This window comes from Urocitellus parryii, chromosome 1 (assembly GCF_045843805.1).
Source record: "Urocitellus parryii isolate mUroPar1 chromosome 1, mUroPar1.hap1, whole genome shotgun sequence".
NCBI classification, from domain to species: Eukaryota; Metazoa; Chordata; class Mammalia; order Rodentia; family Sciuridae; genus Urocitellus; species Urocitellus parryii.
In genome coordinates, this window is record NC_135531.1 from 43,304,991 (window position 1) to 43,330,860 (window position 25,870).

A 25,870-nucleotide genomic window follows, 5' to 3' on the forward strand; every position below is an offset into this window, starting at 1 on the left:
CTTTTATGGACCCAGGGCTGTATAGTCATTATTATACTCCCAAGAACCATTGAGTTAGATTAAAGGAAGTATCAAAGAAAAAAGCATATACAGCCATGGTATATTAATATGAAGTCATACTGATTTAGGGTAAGCCCTAAAGTCAATGATTGGTGTCCATAAAGAAAGAGTGAAACTGAGGTGCACACAAACACACACATTTACACAAATACATGTATGTATATGTTTGTATGTATTTATATGTGTGTATGTATACAAATATAAATGTATGCACATACATACAAACTATTTAAAATAATGAGTAGATAGGATGGAACTTTCTTTATGAATGATATGACTATCTAAATAGAATATCAAAAAGTACACCCAGGGCCCTGAGTTCGATCCTCAGCACCACATAAAAAAATAAATAAATAAAAACAAAGGTTAAAAAAAAAAGTACATGTACAAAATTATTAGAATTAACAAGAGTTCAGCAAGTTTGCTAGATTCAAACATACAGAAATTGGTTTATAATCAACAAACAATTTGAATATGTGATTAAGAGATATCATTATTTCTGGAGACATAAAAGTATAATTCTATTTCTTGAAGGAGGTGTGGGTTATATGAATGTATCCATTTAATCATTAATCCATTGAATATTGTAAGTCAAATATTCAAGTATTTCAATGAATAAATTCTTTCTAAAAAAGAGAACTATATTTATATAATAATTGTTGAACTGGTGTGGCAAATGTGTATAATGTGGATCATGCTTTCTTAATGGATGTGGTATTGCTCCCAATGGGAGGAAAAAAACCTTATTATTTTTATATATCAAGTATAGATATACATACAATTCATGAACAGATTTATAGTATATCTGAGATATACTATATAAGCTATAGGGGAGAGGAATATGTAGGATCCTTATACTGTTGTTTCCTTTGTTTGAAATTTTCTATAACAAAAGTGCACATGTTGTATATTAAATCAAAACCACATTTACAAAAAAAATTTAAGGTACTAAGGAAAAAGTCTTTAAAAAAGATATGCAAGAGCTTTATCAAGAAAAATTTAGAAGATATTTTAAAAGCTTATATAAACAGAGAACTATGCCATGCCACAATCATGGATAGGAAAACTAAGTATCCTAATTATGTAAATTTTCTCCACACCTATAAATCTAGTGTAATTCTAATCAAATTCTAAACTCAGTACCTTAATGGCATCAATAGGGCATTCTGACTAAAAAGTTCAATGCAATTTCAATCAAATTCTAATTGGATTTCTCTGGACCTTGACAAGTTGATTTTAAAATGTTAGGTCCATAGACCTTAGTGGAAAAAATTATAGATTTGAAATTAAAAGTAAAGCCAAGCCACCAACTAGAAGATATTTGCAACTTGAGGATAAAAACATTCCATAAAAAAGAAAAAGACCAATAATCCAATAGGAAAATAGGAGAACATGAATAAGTTACTTAACTGTTTATATAATTAAGAAAAGATGCCTAGTGTTACCCCTTATGAACAGATCTTGAGTGACAAAATCTGTCATAATACCTGTGAGGAGAACACGGAAGGAGGGACTTTCATAATTGCTGGTACCAGTGTTATTGATAAAACCAGGATAAAGAATAATTTGGCAATTTCTAACAAGGTGAAAAAGTGAATATTCCAATTTCTAGAAGTCTGTCTTAGAGTTACAAAGCCAGGAGAAACTCCCATATGTATGAAGGAAACAGAAATAGAGATGTTTAATAAAGTGTTGCTTGTACTAGCAAAATAAATTAAATGTTCATCAAGAGAATGGATAAGAAAGTTGGGGTATATTCAAATTATTAAATGATAAAGCAGTTACAATGAACTGTGTATTAATAAATATGACAAAAAGCAAGTTGTAAAATAACTTGAATAGATTAAAAACACGGAAGACAACACTACATGTTGTTCATATAGTTATGCCGTAAAAACACAAAAACATGCACAAGTGAAAAACACCAAATTTAGGGAAGAAGGAAAATGGGACTGTGAAGGGGAATACACATGTGGCTTCAATTATATCTGTAATATTTGATTTTTTCATAAGAATAGAGAACTAATACAAATATGGCAAATGTTAAAACACTAAAGCTTGTTAGTGGGTACAATGGTATTTATATTAACTTCTGCATTTATTTGTAGATTGAAATGTTTCACAATTTTTCAACAATAAAAATGTTTGGCAATAAAACATCTAATTAAAAATGCTAATTTTATTGTTTAAAATAAAAATAGAAGTCCTGACCCCTCACTTAAATACTGTAGAGAGACTAGCTTTCATGTAAATCCATATTTTAAATATATAGTTTACTTAAAGGCAGCTAAACATACTAAGTTTTAGGTCTATCAATTATTAGGCAAAAATAATTTGGACTCTTATTCAATATAAGATGAACTTCCTCTATCCAACTTAAAAAACATTATAAAGAGTACGTGGTCTGAATTTCTAAGACTCTTCAGAATTCAAGTAGCTTACTTGGGCAGATTACAATTTTGTAGTATATAAATAATATATTTATCAGATAAATTCTAATATTTTTAAAATAAGTAACTGAAATTTGTTTCTCCTAATCTACACATCAAATTCTTTATTTTATTTATTCATTTTTTTTTAATGTGGCGCTGAGGATGGAACCCAGGGCCTAGCATGTGTTAGGCGAGTGCTCTACCCCAGAGCCACAACCCCATCACATCAAATTCTTTAGCAACAAACACTAATGATTTTCACAAAAATTTCTGTTACAATACTAAAATTTTAAACAATGCTTAAAATAGTCACTGAGTGGGCTGGGGATGTGGCTCAAGCGGTAGTGCGCTCGCCTGGCATGCTTGCGGCCCGGGTTCGATCCTCAGCACCACATACCAACAAAGATGTTGTGTCCGCCGAGAACTAAAAAATAAATATTAAAAATTCTCTCTCTCTCTCTCTCTCCTCTCTCACTCTCTTTAAAAAAATAAATAAATAAAAAATCCACAGAACTCACTCAATATGAAATATATAATTGGAAAAAGTAATGATTTAAAAAATTAAATTCTTATTAAAAAAAATAGTCACTGAGTTATGACAATATTTTATATTAATTAGATACTTTGAAGGAACACTGTTTACTCAAAAATTAATGTTTGGAAATGAACATACACATTATATTTGAGATCATAACCATGGAAAACAAACTGAATCATAAATTTTCCAGAATTACATACTTACAGTACCTCTTATTTTGTAATATCCCAAGTCCTGGAGTTTAAGGCGGGAACTACAAGAGTAATTGTATTTGAAAGTAATTGTGTTAAAGTATATGATATCAATACTTACTAAAAATAAATTTTCCAGTATTAAAAAGAAAATTAGACATAAGCACCCAATAAACTATCATTGCTCCAATGAGAGACACCAAGGAGAAAAGGAGACTTGACCACTGCCCAAAGGAACCAAAATAATATCTGCAGACATCTGGATATTCCCAGGTAGTGGTATCCAATGAAGCTAGAGAAAATTTAAAAAAAAAGAATAAAAACAGATGGAGATCACATATTCTATATTAATAATTTGTTTCCCAAATTAACTCAAAACATTTAGCAAGATTACTGATATTTTACCACCAGAAATAATAGCAATTAAAACACAGTAGAAGCTGGGCAGTAGAGCACACTTATTATCCCAGCAACTCAGGAGGCTAAGATAGAAGGATCACCAAGTTTGAGACCAGTTCGGGCAACGTAGTGAGACCTTGTCTTAAAATAATAACATGGTCTACTTTTCTCGCTTGTTAAGATCTTGTTCTTTGCTCTTAGATATAATTTTATATTTTTCTTCCAGCAGATGTGTTGCTAAATTCATTTCTAAGCTTACTATTGTGAATGAAATACGTTTCCTGCTTTGTAGTTCTAGTTGATTCTTGACCTTATATGCAGCTTACTTTCATGTTAATAGTGTTAATAACTTAGCATTTTTAATAAAAATCTTTTTGCTCATGATATGATTCTAAGTCTCTTCTACTTTTTTTTGTGTGTTTTGTTTCATTTTGATTTTTTGCGATACTGGAGGTCTAATCTAGGGCTTTGTATATGCCAGGTAAACGCACTACCAAGCTATATCCCCCAACCCATTCTTTTCTAGTTTTTTGATTATTTTTATTTTTTGCTGCATTTGATGACTCAAAAGAAACCCTGGACAATTATGAGCATTATTATGTTCTAATGGAAACATTAAAATGGAGCATTGCTACTTTAAAGGGAATAGCTTTAGCATTTTATCGATGCTTGTACAAGTTTGGGAATAAACAGACATTAACATTGCTTTTTGCTTGTTTGGTTTGTCTGGGTACTAATGCTTGAATCCAGGTGTGCTTTACCACTGAGCTACATCTTTAACTCTTTCTTTCTTTTCTTTCCTTTCTTTCTCTCTCTCTCTCTCTTCTTTTAATTGTTGATGGACCTTTATTTTATTTATTTATATGTGCTGCTGAGAATCAAACCCAGTGCCTCACACATGCTAGGCAAGTGCTCCACCACTGAGGTACAACCCCAGTCTCTCCAACCCTTTCTTAAAATTATTTTTTATTTTGAGACAGAGTCTTACTAAGTTTCTTAGGGCCTCACTAACTTGCTGAGGCTGGCCTTAAACTTGAGAACTTCCTGCCTCAACCCCTTCCTTGAGTTGCTGGGATTACAGGCCTGTGCCACCAGATCCTGCACTAGGCCTTAATAAATTTAAACAGTGCCTTTTACTTAAGAATTTTAAACAGGAACAGCTACTTAACTCTGTTAGTGCCTGTTTTGGATTCTGTTGATAATTGCAGATATTTCTTTAAATTAATGTAGTGAATTACACTGGATTTCTTAATAATGAAACATACACGCTTTATGAGAATATACCTTACTTTAAACATAGGATATTATCCTTTTGAAATGCTGCTTTTTCTATCTGACAATGTTTTCTTTTTTTTTTAATTTTTTTTGGATTTGTAGATGGATAGCATGCCTTTATTTTATTTGTTTATTTTTATGTGGTGCTGAGGATCGAACCCAGTGCCTCACATGTGCAAGGCAAGCACTTTGCCACTGAGCTATGAAGCCCCAGCCCCTGACAATGCTTTCTTAAGAAGTTTAGCCAGACGCAGTGGTGCATGCCTGTAATTCCAGCAGCTAAGGAGGTAGAGGCAGGAGGATCTCAAGTTCAAAGCCAGCCTCAGCAACAGCGAGGTGCTAGGCAATTGAGTGAGACCCTGTTTCTAAATAAATACAAAATAGAGCTGGTGATATGGCTCAGTGATTGAATGCCCCTGAGTTCAATCCCTGGTAGACCCCTGCTCAAAAAAAAAAAAAAAAAAAGAAGTTTACAGCCAATGCTGTAATCCCAGCCACTTGGGCTGTGAATTAAGGGCCACCTTTGGCAATTCAGTGAGGGCCTAGGTTCAATCCCCAGTACCAAAAAAAAAAGTTTACAACCATATCTTTTTCTTTTTTTAACCCCAGGGATTGAACCCAGGGGTGCTTTACCACTGAGCCGCATCCCCAACCTTTTTTTTTTTTTTTTTTTTTTTTTTAAATTTAGAGACAGGGTCTCACTGAGTTTCTTAGGGCCTCACTAAGTTGCTGAGGCTGGCTTTGAACTCCCAATCCTCCTGCTTCAGCCTCCTAAATCGCTGGGATTACAAGCATGCACCACCATTCCCGGCTATTTTTCTTTCCTTTTTGGTACTGTCAGGTTTTATATTAGGTTGTGTTGACTTTGTGAAATGGACTGATACAAGTTTATCCTTTTAAATTTTGTGAAATAGTTTAAGTACCATGGGTGTTTCTTTTTTTTCTTTTGTTTTGGTGGTGGTTAGGGATTAAACCCAGGGCCTTGTGCATGTGAGGCAAGCAGTCTACCAAATGAGCTATATTCCCAGCCCTGTTTCCTATTTTTTTAGTAGCTACAGAAAGATCTCAGAGAAGCTATGTTCTCATTTTTAAAAAGACCCTGGATTAAGATATGCAGTCACTACATATGTTTAAAGAGGTTTTCCAAGTTCAATCAAAACTGAAAAAGAGCAAAACTAAGGCTAAACTTTCTCATTTAGGAACTAGAATGAATCTTCTCTTAAAACTTTAAAATAATACTCCCCAAGTGACTAAGAGGATATTTGGTACCTAAATAAAGAAGCTGCTTAAAGCCAGGCAAGATAGTGCATGCTTGTAATCCCAGCGACTCTGGAGGCTGACACAGGAAGTCCACAAGTTTGAGGCCAGCCTCAGCGACTTAGGAAGACACTGTGTCTCAAAATAAATAAACAAACAGGACTAGGACTGGGGATATAGCTCAGTGATAAAGTATCCCTAGATTCAATTCCTGGTACCAAAAGATGAGAGAGGGAGAGAGAAAGAAGAGAAGAGAAGAGAAGAGAAGAGAAGAGAAGAGAAGAGAAGAGAAGAGAAGAGAAGAGAGAAAGCTGCTTAGTAGAGAGAGGGAAAAAACAAGAGGTACAGTCTGGTCAATTGGTTTATATATACTAAGAGCAAGTGAAATAACACATGTGTATTTAGGTCCTAACTTACTTTAAAATGACCTAAAAAGATATTTCCCTCATCCAATAGGCAGGTGTGATACAGTCCCAGCTATTGGGAAGGCTGAGGTGGAGGATCACTTGAGTTTACAAATTTGAGACCAGCCTGGGTTGAAGACAGCCTGAACAACATCTTGAGACTCCATTAAGAAAAAAAAAAAATAGATCTTCCCTAATCCAGAATTTTTATAGATGAGTAGAGGCAATGTGTTCACAAAACTTTAAGAATTGTTGAAAGCTGTGAATTAGGGAAGTAAATCTTTAAGTACAAAATTGAAAGATGTGGAATATTCACATTTGGATCTGCCTCAATGGCAAGTGACTTACTAATACTCGAATCAATAATCTATTTTCACTGTATCAAACTCTTACATATCATGGTTCGTGATTTCACCACTCTGTAGCAGCAATAAAGTGTTAAAAGGCCCATCAGTATGATGACGCACATTCCAGTGGTAAATCCAGCCTGTTTAAAATAAAAATGTAGAATGACATGTCATCATGTAAGAATAAATTCATATAAAATCATACTAAGTGACCCTAAAAAATCATAAAACCTGATAATCAAAAACTATGTATATCATCTATTTAATGAAATTTATGTCAATTTCTTATAAAACAATATATAGAGAAAACATTTTCAGACATAAAGTGTGCTAAAAAATTATATTACCTGTTTTATGCCCCAAGGAATACTTAGTATAGATGTTCCCATCATGGTATTCCAAATCATAAAACTGAAAACACAGAATAATAGCCATAAAAATATGGAGTTAAACTCCTAAAATATTTTCATTAAGGAAAAAATTAAAATAATCAGTAATTTGTATTTGTATACCATTCAAGTCATGCTCCAAAAATTAATTTTTACTCACATGGTTACTAAACTGGTGTTTTTACCATATCCTTCAGTGCAGCTTTGAAGTTTATATGCAGAACCCAATGGACTATAAACATAGCATTCCTCAGGAGCTGGAACTACATGGTCTGGAGCAATCTGGTGAAAAAGAAACAGAAATGTCAGAAAAAGTAAATGTGTTAAACAGGATACATTCTATACATCAGAGTACATGATGGTACACATGTTTCTAGATACCATGAACAAAGAAAACAGTATGAATCCCTGATTAGTGAATTAAAAAATTATTTTTCAAATGTAGTAGTAGATCTAAAGAAACGAAAATTTACGCAACTGTCAAAATATTTTTCTCTTCACCTTTGTGAGAAAGGAGGAAAAAGAACCAGCAAAGAATAAGATTAAGGAAATCCAAATGCAGAAGACTGGCCTTAAATGAGGAGAATTTCAAGAACCAAATGATTACTGAATTCTGATGAGAGGATATTTTCAGCAAAGAGACAAGCAGGGAATCTCAGAATATAAAGACTCAAGGAGTCAACAGATGGTAAAGAAATAAATAATAAATACAGACTGTTAAAAAATATTTTGTTGCCTGGGATTGTAGCTCAGTGGTAGAGCGCTTGCCTAGCATGTGTGAGGCACTGGGTTCAATTCTTAGCACTGCATATAAATAAAGAAACCAACAAACCAACCAACAAATAAATAAAAATAAAAGTCCATGAACAACTAAAAACAATATTAAAAACAAAAACGAAAATGCTTTATAACAGAGGAAAAAGGTAACCTAAAGGGGCTTAAGGAAAAGGCAAAACAAAGATTTTTATTTTTATTTATTTATTTATTTTTTGGTACTGAGGATTGAACCCAGGGGTGCTAAATGCCTCATTAAATTGCTAAGGCGGCTTTGAACTTGCAATCCTCCTGCCTCAGCCTCCAGAGCTGCTGGGATTATAGGTGTGCAGCACCATGCCCAGTGCAAAACAAAAATTTTAAAGGAAGAGTTTTAAGTATGTAAGCAAAAGGGAAGAAGCCAATAGAGGTTGAAGATATAACAGAGATGTTTCTTATACACATAGCTCCCAAGTTATCCTCTTCATTCTTCCTAATTCTACCTTCCTATTTTAGAGGGAAAAGAATACTGTTTCCTGATGCAATTCTGCCCATCTCTGTAAGAATAGTTCTTTAAGAATAGGTAGTCTAAGCTGGGTGCAGTGGGGCATGCCTGTAATCCCATTGACTCAGTAGCTGAGGCAGGAGAATCTCAAGTTCAAAGCCAGACTCAGCAACTTAGTGAGACCCTGTCTCAAAGAATAAAAAAAAAAACCAAACAAACCAAGAAAAGGGCTGGGGATATAGCTCAGTGGTTAAACATCCCTGGTATAAAAAAATAAAATAAAATAAAATAAAAATTAAAAAATAAAGCAGTCCTAAAAGGCATAGAACCTGATGCATAAACCAACAATTTTTATATTTAGCATTTTTATTTACAAATAAAAATTTACAACTCTGTGCTAGGTTTAGCATTTAAGAAAAAAATATATATATTTGTATATATATATGGCTTCAAACTTTAAATTCCAGTTGGAGGACAGGAAGCTAGAAGATAATAAAAATTGACTCTATGATATACTGTACCATAGGAATAACAAATAACAACAATAATGGGGACTAGAATAGTTGGAGAAGAATACATGGAATAGATGGAGTATCAGGACTCAGTAGGAATAGAGGATATGGATTGTGGATTGGTACAAAAAATGAAAAAGTGGTATCCTTTTTCTTTTCGTGGCGGCTCTGGGGATTGAACCCAGTTCCTTGTGCACGCTAGGCAAGTACTCTACCACTGAGCTACATTCACAGCCCTTTTGAATTTTATTTTGAGACAGGGTCTTGCTAAGTTGCCTAGGTTGGCCTAAAATTTGTAATTCACCTGCCTTGGCCTCCTGAGTAGCTGAGATTACAGGTGTATGCCACCAAGCCCAGCACATTCTTCTCTTTATGTGCATTTGGGTGGTGGTATCTTGAAGGCAAAGAATATCTTCAGTGTTCTGCATGGTGTAGCTTTGAAAACAACTATTTCCCAGAGATACAAAGACATATGGAAAGGGTCTTTTGCCTTCTCTTTACCCATAGTCCTCTTGGGTCTGAATTCTGTTGTCCTCTGCCATGAGTAAAAATTTAAAAGGACAGGCTGTGTCCATGTGAGGCAGGAGAAAAACCACTATGGCTAGCAAAGCAAATTGAGAAAATGTGAAAATAAAAAGTTATAAGGGGCAGGATTAGTAAGAAGTGGCAATTTTTGGCTGTGTTCTTACACTGATTATATAAAGAAACAACCTCCAGGTCCTGTGCCTGGTCTGCACTGTGTGAATGGAGAGACATAAAGCATGCCGGAGGGCAGGGGGTATAAATTCACAGGAGAGACAAAAAAATTGAAGAGTAGATCCCACTCTGGCAGTGGTCTAGGGTGGTGCTTGTCAGACTGAATATTACTATAAATCACACAGGGATCTTCTTAATATGTAGATTTGCTTCAGTAGTCTGAAGTGAGGTCTGAAATTCTCCATTTTTTTTTAAGCCCTCGGTAACACTATAATACCAATCTGTGCAGGCTATACTTTTATTAGCCAGGATCTAGGAGATGTTGGGAGATAATGATTTTCTTCCCTTTCCTATTATAAAATAAAAATGTCAAGGTAAATGGGAAATTTTTCATAAATAAAAAGGTTTAACTCTAAAACTGAGACCAGTGATTTTATATTGTTATTCCCTGAAAAAAGAAAAACAAAAACCAAAAATATATTTAGGAAAAGTAATTTGGGGATTCTTTTTTGTTGTTGTTGTTTTGTTTTGGGGTACTGGGGATTGAACTCAAGGACATTCAATCACTGAGCCATATCCCCAGCCCTATTTTGTATTTTATTTAGAGACAGGGTTTCACTGAGTTGCTTAACTCCTCGCCTTTGCTGAAGCTGGCTTTGAAGTCAAGATTCTCCTGCCTCAATCTCCTGAGCTGCTGAGATTACAGGCATGTGCTAGTGTGCCCTGCCAATTTTGGGATTCTTCTGAAGGTGAATGTGGATATTCAAATACATTCATTAAAAATGTTTATATCAGGGGCTGGGGTTGTGGCTCAGCAGTAGAGCACTCGCCTTGCATGTGCAAGGCCCTGGGTTCAATCCTCAGCATCACATAAAAATAAATAAAAGTATTGTGTCCAACTACAACTAAAAATATTTAGAAAAAGTTTATATCATATTGTTAATTGTAGAACTATAGATTACTGTTTATATACTTTGATTCACTAGAGTCATCTTAGTGTCAGTTAACAAAAGGGATTCAACTTGGTGCACAATACAGTCTTAATTTCCAAGCAAATAATGTATGCTCAGGCCTAGATTCCTGGCTAATATCTCTGAAATTTGTTTCCCAGAGTACAGTTCTCAAAAGGTGTGAATTAGAGCATTAGATAGAGGATTGCTTGTACTTTTCAAAGGGCTTAGATAATTCTATAATGGAACTAAGACTTTATCATCACTATGGATGTAAAGTCCTACAGGGGGTTAGGGGAAGCCCCCAAAATTGAAAAAAAAAATTATCCTACCTATTACATTTGGAAGTCTTTACTTTGGCCATAAAAAAGGAGAATTAATAATCACTTCACATAGCTATTGCAAAGATTAAATGAAATAGATATATTCAAGTGATGTCAAATCCCATATGGTGGTTCCTTTTTCCCTCTTATTACTAATATCTATTTTAAAAATCATATTTTTCTCCAAGAAGATTCCCACTTTTTTCAGTTTTCAAGATTCTGAATATCTTGTATGTGACCATTTGATAAGCAACCAAATTACTTACATATTTTTCATTCCACAATGATAAAACAAACAAAAAAAAAAGATCAAGGGTCCACAAACTGTGGCAAATCTAGCCTTCACTTGATTACTTATAGCCCCTTTCCTAAGAATGTTTCTTATTGTTCTTAATGGTTGTAAGACAAAACAAAGAAACTGCAATGGTATGTAGTCTACAAAGCCTAAAATTCTGTAGTATCTGGCCATTTGATTCCTGTTTTTGATCCAAAAAAGGATAATGGGAAATAGGAAAATGCTAAATAGGAAAATATTACATATATGAATAAACATATTTCAGTTTCTTACTCTAAAAAATTTCTAAAAATATTTTTCCTTTGTAGTTTCCAAGTTAAAAATTGAACAGACTAACTAGAATTTTATGTTTTAAATCAATGATCTAAGCTGCCATTTCAGAAGTAATTTATCTTCCTCAGAGGTCTTGGGAATGAGGATAAGCAGAATTTAATCCAAAAAAAAAAAAAAAAAAACCAAAACAAAAACCCAGGCTGTTATTAATACAGAGAGAGTTTCAAATCTCTCTATGCCAGGTTGGATAAGAATAAACTAGACGGAGATGTAGATCATGTATTAATTACTATCTTTGACTTCACATAATGCTGTCCTTGGAATACAGCCAGCAAAAAGTTCAACAACTGGGAGTTGCCCTGGTTTATGTTGTTCACTGTTCATTTCAGTTTAACTTCAGGCGATTAGTAATGCTTTGCCTCTTACCAGGGCCTTGTCTGCAGGAGTGGTGAGCCGGCTGTAGTAATGAATCCTCTTGTTCATAGCAGAGGCATGGTCACTAACCCTCTGAATGACATCATTCACGTTGACGATGTTTGTGGGCTCTATATAGAAAGGCCTAAAGAAGGGAATATATACTTGACAAAAAATGTTCAGGCAGAAATTCTGGAAGTCAGCCATTGAAGAAAATAACTTCTTGTCCTCCATTAGAAATGGGATGCACAAAGGCAAGGCAGTCACTTCTCACTTTTGGTGGGAAAAGAAAATGTCACAAAAGAAGTATTATCCTAGCCACAGAATTAAGTTTTTGTCTCATAATACTTTTACTTTAAACATACTTTTTAATCGTAAGGGATTTTCCAACAGATGAGGCATAACAGGAAGACTTTATTATTAAAGAGAAATTTTGAAACGTTATCAAAAAGAAATTTAGCAAAGGAAAAAAAAAAAGAATTATAGCAGTTGTCAGTTTCAACGATGAAACTTAGAAACAAACAGCTTTAACTAGTTTCTCAAAAAGCTTCTGGCACTCAATCAGAGAAATTATAGATAAAAATATCCCTCTACTGAAGAGTCCCTACTCTTTCCTTATAAGACAAGGTTACCTCTTAAAATAAACAAAATTCCTATTTCTCAATTCGTGTATTAAGGACTAATGATCTCAACCATTTTCCTTGTGAGACACCCAAAGTAGTATCAAATGGAATATCAGGACACTAAAGACATTTTGCCTCATTCTACTCTTATTGAATTTTGGTCATATACTCTATTATCCTATTATTTATGTATGTATTTCCTTCTCATGACTGTGTCCTAATCAACTGCAGATTTTGGTTTTCAGTCATTAACCCCTTTAGTTTCTTTCCGAAATCCTCTCCATTTCTTCCTTTCCCCCTTTTCTTTCTCTTTTTTCTTTCTTTCCTTTCTACCCTTTCCCCCCTTCCTTCCTTCCTTCTCCTCCCCCTCCCTTCCCCTCCTCTCCTTCCCCTGCCATCTCTCTCTCCTCTATCTCCTCTTTTTGCAGTACTACTGTATCACTGAGGTATATCTTCAGCTCTTTTTATTTTGAGAAAGGGTCTTGCCAAGTTGCCCAGCTAGCCTGGAACTTGTGATCTTCCTGCCTCAGCCTCCAGAGTAGCTGGGATTACAAAAATGTGCCACCATACCTGACTCTCAATTACTTTCTAAACCTCCAGTAACATATTGCCCAAATGGAAAGACCAGAGTTGCACAAAAGGACTGCATTTCTCTGCTAATTGTCAGACCCCTAGAAGTCACAAATAACACTGTACCCTAAACTGTAAATAATTTACTATATTACATTATATACAGATAAAAATAATAAGAAGGAAAAAAAGCCAGGACATCTATCATTGGTTTCATATAACTCTACACATATGGTTCTAAAAAAGCTTAAAACATATTGATGCAGTGGTGCATGTCTGTAATCTCAGGGGGCTGAGACTGGAAGATCTCGAGTTCAAAGCCAGTCTCAGCAAAGGTGAGGTGCTAGGCAACTCAGTGAGACCCTGTCTGTAAATAAAATCCAAAATAGGGCTGGGGATGTGTCTTCATGGTTAAGTGCCCCTAAGTCCAATTCCTGGTACAAAAATTAGAAAAAATATGTATAATCATTTCTGGAGATATTAGCATAAAGAATCTTGAAATCTTTTATTATTTACTCTCCACCACAGCATCTAAATATTATGGGTACTATCTAGGTCAATTCAACAAATATGTACATAGAGTACTTGATAGAGCGAATATATGGGTATGGAGATTTTATATATATATATATATATGTGTGTGTGTGTGTGTGCGCGCGCGCGCGTGTGTACACACACACACACACACACACACCAAGTATATTACTGCTGAGTGCATTAAGTGGAATCAATAAATTTTAAGGGAACATAATGAAAAGACATGGTTCAGAAATGGTTCACAGTCTGAATAAACAATCCCTACTTACACATTTAGTAGCCTAACATAACTACCAATCTTCCCTAAGCATTATGATGTGCTATAGAATTTATCTCTCTACTATGACATTCAGTAGTACTAAAAAGCAGTATTAAATATTGCTATCTGGCCAAGCACAGTGGTACACGTCTGTAATCCCAGCGGCTCAAGAGGCTGAGAGAGGAGAATCACGAGTTCAAAGCCAGCCTCAGCAATGGTGAGGTGCTCTGGAATTCAGTGAGACCCTGTCTCTAAATAAAATACAAAATAGGGCTGGGGATATGGCTCAGTGGTTGAGTGCCCCTGAGTTCAATCTCTGGTACCCCTCCCCCCACAAAAAAATGCTATCTGGAAAAGGGTTTTATCATACCTGGTGTGACAATCTGTGGGAAGAGACATTCTCTTCGTATTTGCAAGAACAGTGCCCTAAGAATGCTAATATTCAGAGACTGAAACTAACCATGGATTTCTAAAACATTAATAAGTACAATATTGATAGAAAGATATGCATATGTTCTACTTATAGCTTTTTACTCTGAAAATGTAATGATATTAACATCAACCACTATGTGGGTTTGAAGGCCTGCTGAAAAGCAGTTTAGGAAGTGCTAAACTTCTTGGCTCCTGGCCTCTTACAGAAGTGTTAACTGTACCAGTTCAGTTGGCATGGGTACTATGAGAGCAGAATGACTGAAAATTTTTCTTTTCCAACTGTTTTCATCAAGATGCTGAGTGCCTGTTCAAACAAATATTTGAGAATACAAATTCTCTTTAAAAATATACAACTCAGCATAATTTAACTGAATTATTAAAAACATATGCTTAACGCTTCATTTGAGAGAGTGAAAATATGTTTTTGAAGTGAATTTTAGTTAGATATTAAAACATTCTAAAAATTAAACAATACTACATAGAGGGAAATATTCAGAATAAGACTTTTGAAACTGGAGCTTTTCTCTTTTGAATACAGTTTCACATGATAGATTCCTATCAATGTTATTTCCCATTTTATGTAGCTCTGCTCTGCCACACTGAAAATAAAGAAGTTATATCTGTCTCACCTTGTAAATATTTATGGTCATGCCACAGGAAAAAATGCCTTTAATATTAAGCAAAATTTATAAAATATTTCAAAATGTGACTCAAATTCCATGTGTTCATTTAAAATAACATTTATAAACAGAGAAACCTTATTTCTACTAACACCTTTGCTAAGTTCCACTCCTTAAATTCCTTAAAAATTTTTGGCTTTTAAATCTGTCTCCACCCTTCTTCCAACCAGTTATGCTTCTCTGAAGTTTAATAACAATTCCATGATTCTTAAGAAGGTTAATATCCAACATGACAACCTTGACTTAAAACTGTCCATTTATTCACATCCCTGACAGGTTGGGGTAATTTGTTAAAAAACAAAAAGGGAATCAGGTGTTCCAAAAAATCTCATGCAAATAAACATTCAAAATAATGAACCAACTGTACTTGCTTCTAACTGCTTGGTATTTAATATCTGCTGGGCAGCTTTTCACAAAGTTTACAGAAAAGAAGTTAAGAAAGTTATTATACCTAGCCATTCCTTATTGTTACTAGAAAAATATTGGTAATCTCTGGCTTGTTGATGTTTCTCACTTCCTCTGATATCTATTAACATTCTCTGTCAACAACCCTGTTCTATGGTCAACAAACATGAAAAGATGTTCAACTTCTCTAGCAATTAGAGAAATGCAAATTAAAACTTCATTGAGATTTTTTTCTTACTCCAGTCAGAATGGCAATTATCAAGAATATAGGTAACCATAAATGTTGGCAAAGATGTGAGGGTTCACTCATACATTGCTGGTGGGTCTGCAAATTAGTGCAACAATTCTGGGAAAGTGGTATGGAGATTCCTCAAAAAACTAGGAATAGAACCACAATTTGACCCCGTTATACCACTCCTCTGCATATGTTTGAAGGCTTTAAAAACAGCATGCTACAGTGACGTAGCCACATCAATGTTTGTAGCACCTCAATTCACAATAGCTAAGCGATGGAATCAATCTAGGTGCCCTTCAACAGATGAATGGATAAAGAAAATGTGGTACATATTCTCAGTGGGATATTACTCAGCCATAAAGAAGAATGACTATGACACTTGCCAGTAAATGAAAGGATCTGGAAACTATCATGCTAAATGAAATAAGCCAATCCCCCAAAACTAAAGGTCTCTCTGATATGTGGATGCTAACGCAAAACAAGGAGGCAGGGAGAATAGTAGTTTATTGAATTAGACAAAAGGGAATGAAGGGAAGGGAGGGGGGATAGGAATAGGTAAGACAAGGGAATGAATTCCTATGTACATATGTGAGTACACTACAGTAAATCTCAACATCGTGTATATCCACAAGACTAGAATCCTAATTAGAATAAGATATACTTCATTTATGTATAATATGTCAAAATATATTCTACTGTCACATGTATCTAAAAAGAACAAATAAAAATAAATAAATAAATAATCAACACTGTAAGCTGCAGGGAAGTAAGTGGTGAGAGAGATGGTAAACCTGGTCCAGCATATAAAGGATTTCAGATGTCAACAAAGGACTTAATCCTAAATGGAAGACTCCTCAGTTTTCTTTGCTGATTACTTTCCAAATCCACAAACTTTAAATGTCAGAGTATCCCACAGTTCAGTCCATAGACATTTTTCTCAATTCTCACTCTCTTGGTGGATTCATGTACTCATTTAACTCTAAATCCATGTATATGATAATGATACTTGAACTGTATTTCCAGCCTGAATGCCTGATTCATAAATCAAACTGCTCTGCCAAGCCTCCCTTACCCCATTCTCTTGGACTTCACTGTCTACCCTACCAGCCTCTTCATCCTTCCTGAAATATTATAAGCATATACCTCCTTTAGGACCTTCGTTATTAATCTTAGGTAAAAATCAAAGGCTTTGAAGACCTTTCATCTATATATTTGCACAGCTTACTTCTTTACTTCATTCAGCTCACTCCTCAACTGCCCTTTCTCAATGAGGCATTTGACTACCCTAATCATCATATCTGAAATTTCAACACCTCTTCTCTACCCTTGCTATTTCCTGTCTACCAGTTCTGCTTTACATTTTCTCCTTAGCATCTATACTATCTAACATAATATATGCCTAATTATTCATTTTTAGTTGCCTCTGCTATAATATACCCTCCAAGAGCAAAGCTTTTTGTCAATTTGGTCAGTCCCATATTCCCAGGGCCTTATACAGTACCTGGCATATCATAGAAGCTCAATAAAATCTGATGAATGTATAAAGGATAAACCTGCATTACTCTAAGAAAAATTAATTATTTTGAAATAACTTTAGATTGACACACAGAAGCTAGAAAAAGAATAAACAGAGTTGTGAGTTCCCTTATGCGCCTCACTTAGGTTCCCCTTCTGGTAACATATAATCATCAAAACTTGTATTACTTTTATAGTCAGAAAATAAGTCAATAAAAATTATGGGGATAATACAACTTTTACATAAGTTTAAAATTTTTTAAAATAAAAATTTGGGGGAGAAATGATGGGAGAAGTAATCGAAGGATCAAATGCAGCACAAATGAGAAGACTCGACCTGTAGGAAAATCAGTCTAGTTGTGATATCCCCAAGCCATTTTATCCATACAGGAAACATCTCAAACATCCAACAACAGTAAAATGTATAAATAACTACAGATACCCAAAAATAACAAATAGAAATGAAAGAATTGATTACATATAACTTGCCCAAAGATTACAATGTTGAACAAAAATCAGAAAAGAACACACTGAGTACGATCCCATCTATATAAGGTGCAAATACAGGCCAACTAAATTCATATTTAGGAATATACAGATAATAAAACTATTATAATAATAAGGAAATGATCATACAACTCAAGATAGAGGTTACCTTTATGGAGAAAGAGATTTCTTTGGGGAAGATCCCATGGGGAACTTCTGGGGTGCTGTTATTTCTTGAACTTGGTGTTGGTTAGATGGTATTGGCTTTGTAATTTCTTAAATTCCACATATATAATGAATTTTTGCATATATATCAAATGATACAAAATCTTTAAAAATAGATACTAAATGAACACATTCCTTTAAAAAATAGTAAGGGGATTAAAAGGGACCAAAGTATCTTTTGTTCTGTCCAGAAATTCATTGGTATTTTGTGTCAAAGTACCTTAAATTACTTTCAAACAAATATGAGTTGTAAATTTTTCTTTTACAAAAAGAAAATTGCTCTAAATTGGCTGATCTCTTTTATAATGACATGTGGCTACCAACAGTATGCTAATAAGTACATGGCAGATATTATAAACAAAACAAACCCAAACCAAACAACCCTACATTCTTAATCCTTCTTTCCTCAAAGTAAAAATGATATTTTAATAGTAATTGAGAAAGTAGTTCCTTTTTAAAAAAACTCATGTTATACACAGAACATTTTGATAATGAATGTTTGAAAATATTTCCATTGTTACATGAAATTATTGCTGGAAATGATGTCTGTCACTAATAAAAACTTACATCCACAATATGAGTATGCATGGATTCAAAATTTTCTAAACTAAAAAACTTTCAAATGAAGAATTTAAATGGCCTTTGAATCTGTTATCAAACATAACAAAGAAATCAAAGGAATAAAGTACTAAAGCAAATGGAACTACTAGTATCTTGGTGTTTATTTCATGAATGTATGTATTAATACAAATATTTTAATTAAGTGTTCAGTTCAGGTGTAGTGGTGTATACTTGTAATTCCAGCAGGTGAGGCAGGAGGATCAAAAGTTCAAGGCTAGCCTCTGGAATTTAGCAAGCTCCTCTCTCAACATAAAATATTAAAAATGGGCTGGGCTGGTGGCAGAGCACTTGCCTAGCAGGTATGAGGCACTGGGTTCCATCCTTAGCACCACATAAAAATAAACAAAATAAAGCATGCTATCTATCTACAACTACAAAAAAGAAAAAAAAGGCAGGAGATATAGCTCAGTGGTAAAGTAACTTACGTTCAACCCCTAGTACCATATACACACATGCACTCACAAAAGTGTTCTGAAGTATAAAATGTTCTAAAATCAGTGAAGTAAATATTCAATATATTTCAAATGTGGAGACTTACAAACATTGTAAAGCATCAAATAAAACAATATATAAAAACAAACACTAAACAGTTTTTATTCTAATATATTTTCAAGATGTAGCCAATGCTTCTTTCACTTTTGTATTTTTCTGCCCAGTGTGACTTCCAAACTGACACCATGAAGGAATGGACACAGAAAGGCTTTAGGACCTTCCTGAAGTGTTCAGCGATCCTCCTGTGGAGCTTTCAGACCAGTGAGGCAGCTCTTCCACTCTGTCGAGAATGCGCTGAGTTGTAGCAGCTTTGATTTCTCTACCAGTTAATTTGGAAAGGGTGATTCTGTCCATTAATCCTCTCTCATTTCTCTAGCAGAGAGATCTGCTACCTTTTGAGAATTCCCTCTAAATCTATGTGTGTGTGTGTTTGTGTGTGTGTGTGTGTGTCTGTCTACCAGGGACATTGTTGCTGGAACCGGGCAATAAATAGAGTAAGGAGGTGTCAAGAATGAAGGGAAAGGCAGAGAAATGGAAAAGAGGAGAAGAGGCTGAGGGACTGGAAAGAGAGCCAAGAAAGGTGAAAAAAACTAATGGTTGTTTACAAATTAACAGTATTGAATCAACAAAAACACTAGTAATTTGAGCTTTAGAAATAGCATGGTATATCGGAACACAGATAACCAGACTGCAATTACCACATGCTATTAGGTTGTGTGTGGTGGCGCAAGCCTGTAATCCCAGCGGCTCAGGAGGCTGAGGCAGGAGGATCGTGAGTTCAAAGCCAGTCTCAGCAATCTTGAGGTGCTAAGCAACTCAGTGAGACCCTGTCTCTAAAAAATACAAAACAGGGCTGGGGATGTGGCCCAGGGATTGAGTGTCCCTGGGTTCAATACCTGGTATTCCCCCCGCCCCCAAAAAAATTGACTAGGAAAATTTCAACAAAATTTTCCATATAATTGTTGGATGAAAGTGAAGTAAACTTCAAATTGGTCTGAATTACTGCATGACAAAATATAAAATTGAAAAAAAGAAAGCATACTGAATTATTATTGGTATTATAAAGTAAAAACAGAAATTTTACTGCACCGGTAGTAAATATTTATTGAAACTTTCATTATTATGTGTTTTTAATAGGAAATATACAAATAAATGTATGTACATAATTTGCAAATGAATATGCATACATACATATGCAGTCCCATTTTTTAGACTGTTATTGTTTTTTTAACTAAGAAGAGTATATGATGAAAAATATGAGAAAAAATTAAATTTGATAAACACCTGGGTTGAAGGTTATGAGTTCCCTATTTTAGAATTTTATGCTGTTATTTAGCTGCAAGTAAACATCTTCAAAAACATGAAGAACCTAACCTGAAAATTCCTTTAAGAATGAGTTTTGAAATTCTTTTTGATGCAATTCATGCTTTCAAATTTTCTTTCTTAAAATTTCTAATAATTATTGTTTTAATTCTATTGTGCTAAAGACAAATAATCTTTTCTTTTACGGCCAACAAAAGGATCAGTAAAAGAAATGCAAAGTTTCAGTTTTTCTGTTTTCTTTTTTAGTATCAACACTGTATAAGGATTAGAGAATTGTATAAATACTAGGAACATTTCAATCAAGTTAAGATGCTAGATGTACTTGCAAGTAAATACCAACAAAAAATTCTTCAGTTTTTCTCTAAGTTAATATAAAGAGTAACACAGTCACTCCATTTCATCTTCAGTTCAGAAAGAGCAGTTCCAAAGAGGACATGATGAGTGACACTCCACAAAAGATTAGGAATATGGGAAATTTCCCAAGAGGGCACAGTTCTCCAAGCAGCTGCTCCTTTATCCACTTTATGAGAATGCCAAAATAAATCATAAATTGTCTCAATTTACTTAAGTATAATAATTAATAAGAGTAGTATTAACAATATCCTGAAATGAAGAACTTGTTTTAATCCTAACAAAGGGCTTCAGCCAGCAATGCCATGCCAATTGTTACCCGCCCTCTTACACAATCTACCAGAAGAATTTCTGAAAAAGATAAAATGTCCAGTTTCATAACTATTCCCCATGGGAAAAAAGAAAAGTAAGGAATAAGAAAAACGACAGACTAGCATTTCAACTAAAATTCCTTTCCTTAGAAACCAGAAAGATGATGAAAAGGTAAAAAATTCAATAAATAGTATATGTAGAGAAAGAAATGTTTAATAAACATATCTGATTGTTCAGATAAGTACTAAAATGGCTTTTGTCTTATTATGTTATTTTTTATTTTATTTCATTTGGACACAGGGTCTTGCTATGTTGCCTAAACTGTTCTCAACTCCTGGGCTCAAGCAATTCTCAAGTAACTGGGACTACTAAGTAAGTGCCACCATGTCCAGTCTGCTTCTGTCATCTCAATTACCTAGAAATTGAAAATACACAAACAAAAAGAAACCTACATATACTCTCTAAACAGATGGGGGCAGGGCATGGCAACTCATATTTGTCTCATAAAATGCTATAGTTTGAATGTGTCTCCTTCAAAATTCAGGTTTGCCAATGTGATGGTAAGAGGTGGGGCCTGTAAGAGGTGAAGAGGCCATGAGGGCACCTCATTAATATCAAGGCCTTTTTAATAGAAGCTTCACACAGCATTCGATTAGCTTGCTCTTCAGCTTTTCTGAAAAATGCAGCAAGAGGCCCCTCAAACAAACCAAAAGCTGGTGCCTTGATTTCAAACTTCTCAGCCTCTAGAACTGTGAGAAAATAGATTTCTGTTCTTTATAAATTACTCAGTCTCAGGTGTTCTTCTATAGCAGCACAAAACAGACTTAGACCCTTAAGAAATGGATTCTATATGCCAAGCCTTCATCATGGCTCTCAAAAAAGTTAGATGGACTAAGAGAACTTCTGCTTTACAGAAGACACTAAAAACAAATAGTCAACTTAACCTGGCCATCCAGGTGATGATGCATGTATTTTCTTCTTGGGGGGAGTGGGGTACTGGAGATTGAACCCAGGGGCACTTGACCACTGAGCCACATCCCCAGCCCTATTTTTTATTTTATTTATATACATAGTCTCACTGAGTTATTTAGCGCCTCGCCACTGCTGAGACTGGCTTTGAACTCGAGATCCTCCTGCCTCAGTCTTCAGAGCTGCTGGGATTACAGGTGGGTGCCACTGTGCACAGCTGATGCATGTATTTTCAACTCAGATAGCAAATATTATAGAAGGCCGACCAGAACCCACTGCTAGTTGCATGGCATGTTATTGAGCAGACCAGACCCAGAAAAAATTAGAGACCAGTTAAGGCAAGAGTCCAAGGTGAATCCTGCCCTGCCAATTGGCTCCTCTCAACTAACTTTTACATACTGAAAAATTTTGTAAGCAAAATACAAGAAATATTTTAGGAAACAAAGAAAACAAACAGTGCTAGAAAGGGTATATATTGAAATAGGAACTTTTACAAGTGGCTGGTAGGAGTATAAACTGGTACACTCTTTCTAGAAGGCAATTCGGCTCTGTGTATCAAGAACCTTAATAGTGTTTATTATCCATTAAGAATTGAGATCAAAATGTGGTATTAAAATTATGTAGAAACTACTAATCACAGCATTTAAACTAATTAAAATTGGAAATGGCTTAATATTCAAACATAGTGTTAAGTGAGGCATAGTGGTACCCATGTGTAATCCCAGTGACTTAGGAGGCTGAAGTAGGAGGATTCCAAGTTTGAAGCCAGCCTGGGCAATTTAGCAAGAAGCTGTCTCAAAAACTTTTTAAAAGGAGTGGGGAGGCATCTCGGTGGTAGAGCACCCCAGGGTTCAATCCCAGTATTGCAAAACAAACAAGCAAGCAAACAAACAAAAAAACCTACTACCACCATCACCACCACCCAAAACCCCTCAAAACAAAAACTACATTGGTAAAATGATTTACATGTAAAGAATACAAGTTTATTTAAGATGATGTTTAGAAAGGTTTTTTTGTTTTTGTTTTTTTAAACTGGGGTGCTTTACCACTGAGCCACACATTCAACTGGTTTTATTATTTATTTATTTATTTAGGTACTAGGGATTAAACCCAGAGGCACTTAACCACTGAGCCACATCCCTAGCCCTTATTTCTTTAATTTTGAAACAGGTTCTCACTAAATTGCATAGGGCCTCACTAAGTTGCTGAAGTTGGCCTCAAATTTTTGATCTTCTGTCTCAGCCTCCCCAGTCACTGGGATTACAGGAACATGTCACCACAACTGGCTAAAAAGAATTCTTAATACAGAAAAATTCTTATGACAGTTCCTTTTTGACATTTTAGTGTTTTTTTTTTTTTTTTTTTTTTTCATTGTGGGGATAGAACCCAGGGGATAGAACCTTGCTGGGCAAGATCATACCTTTACACTATGTCTGCAGTCCTTTTCTTCCCTTTCCTTTAATTATGAAACAGGGTCTCTTTAAGTTGCCCAGGCTGGCATTGAACTTGTGACCCTCCTGCCTCAGCCTCCTGAATGTGTACCAATGTGTACCCAGCTTCGATGATTCTTTAGGACAAATCTGACTGCAAAACTTTTTGCTATTCTTTAAAACCTAGCAGTTTCCTCTTATCTATTCTTCTTAGCCTATCTCTAGGGTTTATGGCAATTAAAATCTTTGAATTACCTTGCCAAAAGATTCAGGTTTGCTTCAAGAGCATGAAGTTTACAAAAAGGCTAAGGACTGATATATTGTTTTGTTGTTTGTAGATCTATTCTGATCAGAATGATTTTATTACAAGCAATTGTGACATGAAGTGAAATTGAGGTGAGTGGATCTTACTTTTTTAACTTCTCCCAGAAACAAGTCAAGAGGTATTCCTAGGGGTCACAGCAATATCAGACCCTATGGTTGTTTATGCTTGAGCCCCTGCAGTTCCTCCTAGCAGATCAGGAGACTATAGCCCAGTGGGACCAATATGGACTCATGGCCTATTTTCATAAATAAAGTTTTAATGAAACCCACCCAGGCCCAGGCAATTATGTACTGTCTGTGGCAGATTTCATCCCACAATGGCAAAGTTACGTCCATATGTCCATAAAGCCTAATATATTTACTATCTAGTCCTTTATTGAGAAAATTTGTTAGTCCTTGTCCTAGACCACTAAAGGTCTTAGGGACTTATGAGCTGGAGAAAAGTCTTTCTTCATGCTCTTCTTACCAGATCTATGTCAGGGAACAGCTGAGTAGGTTTTTCCTTTAGAAATGTTTATGACCAGATGTTCCTAGACCTCATCCAGTTAATCCCTTGCAAAATCTGCCTCTTGCATATCCAAAATAAAACAAAAGCCTAACAAAAGAACAACCTCAGCCAAAACAACACACACAACAAATGTTCTTATGCAAGGCAGCACCTGCACCACACCAGACTCCAACCCCACCCCCAAGAACAAGTATAACAAATGGCCCTGGTTCACTTCAGATTGAACTCAGCCAGAACCTGTAGAACACTCACAAGATTATGGTAATACAAGGTTTTCAGCAATGCTGGCTCAAAATGATGAGAACAATGAGTATTTTTCCTAAAATAGTATGTATATATTTTAAAAATTTTTTTAGTTGTAGATGGACATGATACCTTTATTTTATTTATTTATTTATTTTTGTGTGGTGCTGAGGATGGAACCCAGTGTCTCACATGTGCCAGGTAAGTGCTCTACCATGGAGCTACAACCCCAGCCCATTAAAATAGTATTTTTACTTTTAGTTGTTGATGGACCTTTATTTAATTAATTTTTTTATTTATATGTGGTGCTGAGAATCAAACCCAGTGCCTCACACATGCTAGGCGAGCACTCTACAGCTAAGCCACAACCCCAACCCCTAAAATAGTATGTTTTAAAAAAATAGGCTAGGTGTAGTAGCACATGCCTATAATCCAATAGTCTTGGGAGGCTCTCAAGTTGAAAGCCAGCCTAAGTAACTTTGGGAGATCCTAAGCATCTTAGCAAGACTCTGTCTCTAAATTAAAAAAAAAAAAAAAAAAAAAATATATATATATATATATATATATATATATATATATATATATATACAAACAAACACACACACACACACACACACACACACGCGCGCGTTTATATAAGCTGGGGATGTAGCTCAGTGATTAAGATCCCCTGGGTTCAAGCCATGGTACCAAAAAAAAAAAAAAAAGTTTTTTTTCCCCTGAAAAATGAGTTCTGAGGAAATCTAGATAGATAGATACATATATACACAGCTATCTTCCCCCCAAATATCTTTAACCTTTCATCAAAGTGCTTTCTTTTTTGCTAAAGGGAGGAATTGTGTTTGAGCCAAGTGTCTGGTACATAGTAGGAGCTTAAAGAACATTTGCTCGGGCTGGGGATGTGGCTCAAGCGGTAGCGCGCTCGCCTGGCATGCTTGCAGCCCGGGTTCAATCCTCAGCACCACATACCAACAAAGATGTTGTGTCTGCCGAAAACTAAAAAATAAATACTAAAAAATTTTCTCTCTCTCTCTTTAAAAAAAAAAGAACCTTTGATCACAAAAGGAAGGAATGAAAAGAGGAAGAAAGGGAGGTGGGGGAAACAGGAGGAAAGAAAAGGAGGCAGGAAGACAGACATCTAGGTAATAACTTGTAATAACTAGGTAATAATTTGTAGAAATAAAACACCCCCATGTAATATAAATTAAATTGACAAGTAACTCATTGTATTTTCTATACTAAGTGACCTCATCTAAAAACAGAAGGCAAGGAGCAAGGTATTTGTGGGGTTTTTTTGTTTTGTTGTTTTGGGTATTG

General features: G+C 35.0%; 1 protein-coding gene across 1 annotated transcript in view; it reads right to left on the reverse strand.

The window, feature by feature from the left end:
- Slc38a9 (solute carrier family 38 member 9) overlaps positions 1 to 25,870 on the reverse strand; it is a 93,733-nt gene that overhangs the window by 38,297 nt on the left and 29,566 nt on the right. Inside the window, exons 3-7 of the mRNA XM_026385938.2 lie at positions 12,026 to 12,158; positions 7,453 to 7,574; positions 7,251 to 7,314; positions 6,950 to 7,043; positions 3,343 to 3,513 (exon numbers count right to left, since the gene is read on the reverse strand). Coding sequence (XP_026241723.1) covers positions 3,343 to 3,513; positions 6,950 to 7,043; positions 7,251 to 7,314; positions 7,453 to 7,574; positions 12,026 to 12,158 — 584 coding nt within the window. The remainder of the gene's footprint in view (positions 1 to 3,342; positions 3,514 to 6,949; positions 7,044 to 7,250; positions 7,315 to 7,452; positions 7,575 to 12,025; positions 12,159 to 25,870) is intronic.